General features: G+C 45.2%; 2 protein-coding genes across 3 annotated transcripts in view; one reads left to right on the top strand and one right to left on the bottom strand.

Annotated features, from left to right (window-relative positions):
• Positions 1-7: 7 nt before the first annotated feature.
• Positions 8-4,413, bottom strand: TMEM38A (transmembrane protein 38A). 2 transcript variants are annotated; one of them, XM_014952845.1, is made up of 6 exons: positions 2,835-4,413; positions 2,306-2,462; positions 1,618-1,802; positions 905-992; positions 697-814; positions 8-437 (listed from the first exon to the last, which is right to left on the bottom strand). In XM_014952845.1, the coding sequence occupies exons 2-6, from the start codon at positions 2,449-2,451 to the stop codon at positions 216-218; spliced, it is 759 nt and encodes a 252-aa protein (XP_014808331.1). In that variant the 5' UTR covers positions 2,452-2,462; positions 2,835-4,413; the 3' UTR covers positions 8-215. The 2 variants fall into 2 exon arrangements, with proteins under 2 accessions (XP_014808331.1, XP_014808330.1); XM_014952844.1 differs by having other exon boundaries at positions 2,306-4,413.
• SMIM7 (small integral membrane protein 7) overlaps positions 3,265-4,420 on the top strand; it is a 3,941-nt gene continuing 2,785 nt past the window's right edge. The window contains exons 1-2 of the mRNA XM_014952797.1: positions 3,265-3,298; positions 3,810-3,881. Coding sequence (XP_014808283.1) covers positions 3,265-3,298; positions 3,810-3,881 — 106 coding nt within the window. The remainder of the gene's footprint in view (positions 3,299-3,809; positions 3,882-4,420) is intronic.

The following is a 4,420-nucleotide window of genomic DNA, read 5'->3' as shown; positions in this document are numbered from 1 at the left end:
AAATCCCTGAAAATATGATCAGAATAGAGAGACAGAGACCAAGCAGCAGCACAGAGAGCACAAATGAAATTCAGGGACCCGTTGGGCAGTGTCCTGGCTTCCACCTCTCCTCTGGAGTCTGAGAGAAGGACTGGAGGATAAAGGAGGTCACAGGTGGCTTTTGAGACTCAGCTCTGGAAGAATCTTCTTGGCCTATTTACTGTGTGGTTGCTTTTTTATTCAGCTTTTTTTGCTTTCCGTTTCCTTGTGCCTTCATTTAGCTCCTCTTTTGACTTTGCAGGAGGAGGTGGAGGGTGGGAAACCTCGTGGGAGGCCCCGTGCTGATCATGATGGTGGCTACTGTGTCCACTGGAAACCGAGCCAAAGAAAACTGGGCAGATGCAGTTTTCCACTGGAGCAAAAGGTGAGGCATGAGAGTGAGTTGCTGTCATGAAAACCTGCCAGGAAACAGTGAATACTTCAAGTTAGAGATCACATATGCCAGCTATGAAATACTAACTAGTGAGGGGCATTCCACTTGCCCCAGATAAATGTCCCTATTGGTATGTGACTCAAAACTGTATCACAAGGACCTTGTACTGCTCAGGTGATGGAGAATTTAGCCTATAATTTCCTGAGCAGATCTTCCCAGTCCCCTCAGGAGTGGCTCAGGAAGGTAGAACCCCTTAGCAGGTAGCAAACCTGTTGTGAACTTACCTTGCAAACTATCATGAACATGGTGAAAAAGAAGATGAGGTTGGCTTCGGAGATAGGGAGCCAATGAGTTTGTTGCAGAGTGAAGAGGATTGTGCCGTACAGACTAGCCTTTGTAGGGCTAGAAGAGAAAGAAAAAAGTTTTCCTGAAGGTTTGCACCCAGTCCCGAAATTTTTGGTCTGACAGAGAATTTACAGGCTACCTACTTACAAGGACATACGAAGAACTTCGTTTGTTTCTGGCTTCCAGACCCCACGCAGCAGTTGCTCAAAGTTAGACAACAAGGCAACACCAGAACCTGTGAAACAGTAAAAGTGAGCAGCCAGAACTGCCACACCAGAGGAGAGCTCTGCTGCCTTTTCTACGTCCCCAAGGGATAAGGATAACTTAAGGGGAACAAAAGTTTCATGCCATTCTTCCCAAATATAAAAGAAGTTAGCCTAAAACAACAGAGCAGAGCAAGCACTTTCTAGACCCTGTAAAGTGTTTCCTGATGAAGGGAAAGGGCATTTGTCTCTGTTCCATTTCCTGATGCTCAAATGCTTGCTCCAAACAAAAGCTAAAGGCAAACTGACCAGGCTGTTTCAGTTCCAGTAGAAACCCCCTGAAAAGATAGACCAGAGACAATAGAACACAGGAGAAAGAATAAAGAATTCCTGAATTCTAACCCCATATTTGATAGTGACTCCAGTTCATGCCTTTTTAAAGTCAGATGATGACTCAACTGACAACCATTCTGCGAGTAGGAATAAATACCTGTGTTCTAGGGAACTGAGTGCCTGAAGCCACCTGGGCCACATCCTCCCTCCAGCCTGCTCAGCACCGAGCCATGTGGCCACCTTAAACCTCATTCACAGATTCTCCTGTCCCTCCTTGGGGGGCTGGGGACCTCCTGGCTGCATTAAGAGTATCTGGTGTCTCACCTTTGACCCAGCCAGTAGCCATCATGATGAACCACCCGTGGTGGTAACGGTGATGAGCATGGTGGACCCCAGCTGCAATTTTGCGAACTCTGACCACCTCCTTCATTGCCACAAAGATGAGCTTCATGGGCAGAAAGCTAACACACTTGTAGAAGAGGTTCATGGGACAGAAGAATATCAAATACCTGGAACAAAACCATGAAAAGTTTAAGGACCCATTTGTTTGTCCTGATCTGGGACGCATAGAGAGGATTAAGAGTGCTGTGGTGTCACCCTGAATTATGTCAGAAGAAGGAAACGCCGGTTCTGTCGTGCCAAAGCATATACAACCCTTATGCACTGAGGAAATTAAACTTGGAGTAGCTGTGGTTAATTTGTGCACGTTTCACTAACACGATGAAGAAAGTGCCCCCAAAGGTGCCCCTCTGCTGCTCTCAGCGGTATCAGTCGGTGCAAGCTGCTCCGGCGGTTTGGCTGCAATTCAGCCACGGGGGCTATGAATAGAAATGCCCAGTGACAGGACTGGCCCACACAATCAAAGCACTGGACAACTGCTCCAAGAAACCCCAGCCTAGATCTAGGAATGCAAAAGGCTCAGAGACTACCTCACCCCACCTCTTCTTTCCCCAGATAATCTGAGCAAGGTGCCTCGCGCTTAATAAATCGGGTGAAGTGCAAAAAGACTCACCAGACGGCGGTGGCCAGGATGACACTGGAGTTATTGCTGAAGTAATCAATAGGTGATTCTCCAAGTAAGAGATCAGCAAGTATGTAACTTCCGAAGCAGTGGAGCATAGCACAGAGCCAGGAGGCAAAAGGGCTCTTACGAGACATCTCCACGGCTCCTGTGAAGCAAATTCGACATGAGAAGGCGGATTCAGCAAATAAACTGAAACTTCAAGACCCTCCAAGAAAGAGGCTGGTGGTGCATGTTCTCCATCAAAACACGTCAAAGAAAAGTGCTTGTAAAACAAAACTTAAAAATGTATATTCTGTGGAGCCTGAACAAGTACCAGATACTGTCAAGAAGTGCTATGTATGCTCGGAGCTTGCAGCCCCCCCGTAAGGTTTCATATAAACCATGTCATTAGAAGTTTAAGAATTGGCTAAGAGTTTCTCTCCTGTATTTGCTGCTACTCACTGCAATCAGAAAGAACATTTTTTCCCTTTGAAATCAGTGTCTTTTTACAGTCTAAAAATAAAATGCATACTAGTACCATTCTCTCCATTGCTTCAACCTAGGTGCCCTCTAGAATTCATGAACAATCTGTTCAGCTCTTTCATTCATAAGATAACCTGTAAAAATAGAACAGTGATTCTTAAATCTTTAGTTGAGGATTCTTCCCTGCTCCTGTACTAGTTTGGAAATGCCCTTTGAAAATGTAACTATATATTAAAACAGTGTTACTATTTGGTAATACATTATGGTCCCCTCCCACAACCTTTTATTGCCTTTTTTTTTTTTATTCCTCTAGCCATTTTCATCCACCTCTGTACGTCTTCAAGGAAGTGTCTCAAGAACATCAATTCCGTCAGATTGTTTCATCACCTTAAACTGCTCCAGAGTCCTTCATGCAGTGTTTCAGACACCAAAATCTGCTCAGCAAGCCAGTAACAGGGAGTCAAAAGAGAGAATGCTAAAACGTTATGTCAGCAATACTAACAGTGGCCTTAAATAGCAGTAAGTGAATCAGCATATGCTGAAACTCCGACTGCTCAGCCTCTTCCATCCTCAAAGGCATCTGAACCAGCTGAAAACACAGTGGAAGGGAGACAGCTGCGACAGCCATGATATGTAGCTGGTCCTCTACGAACCCGAAGTTCAGCTTGAGGCTTAAATTTAGTAACACTTGTTTTAATTTGGCTGGGCGAAGCCATGCTGTCTCCAAGGAGGAAACAGGACATCGCTGTCCTGACACGGATCTTCAGCGCAGGAGCCGTGGGATGAAGCAGTGTAGGAATCTAGTGGAAAGTACACCCCGGCCTTACCCAGTCCAAGTGGATTAATGGGCGTACATATTTTTAAAAGCTATTTTAAAAGCCTCGAAAACCCAGCACTTCTGTTTGCGTGGAGTTTAAATAGAGCGTACGGCCCGGAGATCTGACAACTGCAGCATTTCACAATGACACCAAAGGGGATTTCTGTTTTCCCCTCAGTTATTGGACAACTACACCGAAACTGTTCGAAACAGAGCATGAAGAGTGCACGTGCTCTCAAAATACAGAGAGGAGACGGCGTTTGGAAAAGGCGCAGAAAGTGAAAGGTAAGATGCAGATCTACCGAAGTTTACCAGATAAGCCCTGGAGAACAAACAAAGCGAGGTCAGTTAAGGTGTCTGAGAACAGATTAGGGCATGGCCTGGAAGGTGGGAAACAAACAGGTTTTGCTTACAGCCTTTTTGTATATAAATAGGAGAAGAGCAAGAGCGTTGCCACAAAAATAGAAAAGCCAAGCAGCTGGGCAGAAATATAACGCGGAGTCCTGGGACCTCCCGCAAAGCTGTGACTGAACTTAAATATTCCAGTGTGGTTGGAATCCAATCTTAAATAAAATGCAAGATTATTTTTCAAAATCAGAGTGACTAGTTTGGGGGCTTTTTTTTTTTTTTTTTTTCCCTGCTTTATATTTAAACACATGTGTCAGAACCTCTGGAAAAAGTAACGCAGAGCAGTTCTGAGCCCCGAATCCCCTCACACCGCTGACAGCCGAGACTGACGGTGGAGAACGAGCGGGATTTACCTCATCCTGCATCAAAAATGTAAAGGTTTATACCTCAGAAATCCTCTCAGGAATGTGGCTGCT

Source organism: Calidris pugnax, unplaced genomic scaffold (genome assembly GCF_001431845.1).
Source record: "Calidris pugnax isolate Ruff unplaced genomic scaffold, ASM143184v1 scaffold199, whole genome shotgun sequence".
In the NCBI taxonomy this organism is placed as follows: Eukaryota; Metazoa; Chordata; class Aves; order Charadriiformes; family Scolopacidae; genus Calidris; species Calidris pugnax.
The sequence above is the reverse complement of the archived record's forward strand: the minus strand, read 5'-3'. Positions and strand labels throughout refer to the sequence as shown.

What these genes read in the sequence shown, in the direction of transcription:
- TMEM38A (XM_014952844.1), bottom strand. Translation starts at nt 2,451, where the DNA reads ATGTCTCGTAAGAGCCCTTTTGCCTCCTGGCTCTGTGCTATGCTCCAC. An exon ending in GAAGTTCTTCGTATGTCCTT is followed by an intron (nt 815 to 904) that starts GTAAGTAGGTAG and finishes TTTCTCTTCTAG; the next exon opens with CCCTACAAAGGCTAGTCTGT. An exon ending in TGTTCATGATAGTTTGCAAG is followed by an intron (nt 438 to 696) that starts GTAAGTTCACAA and finishes GTTTCCTGGCAG; the next exon opens with GTTTTCATGACAGCAACTCA.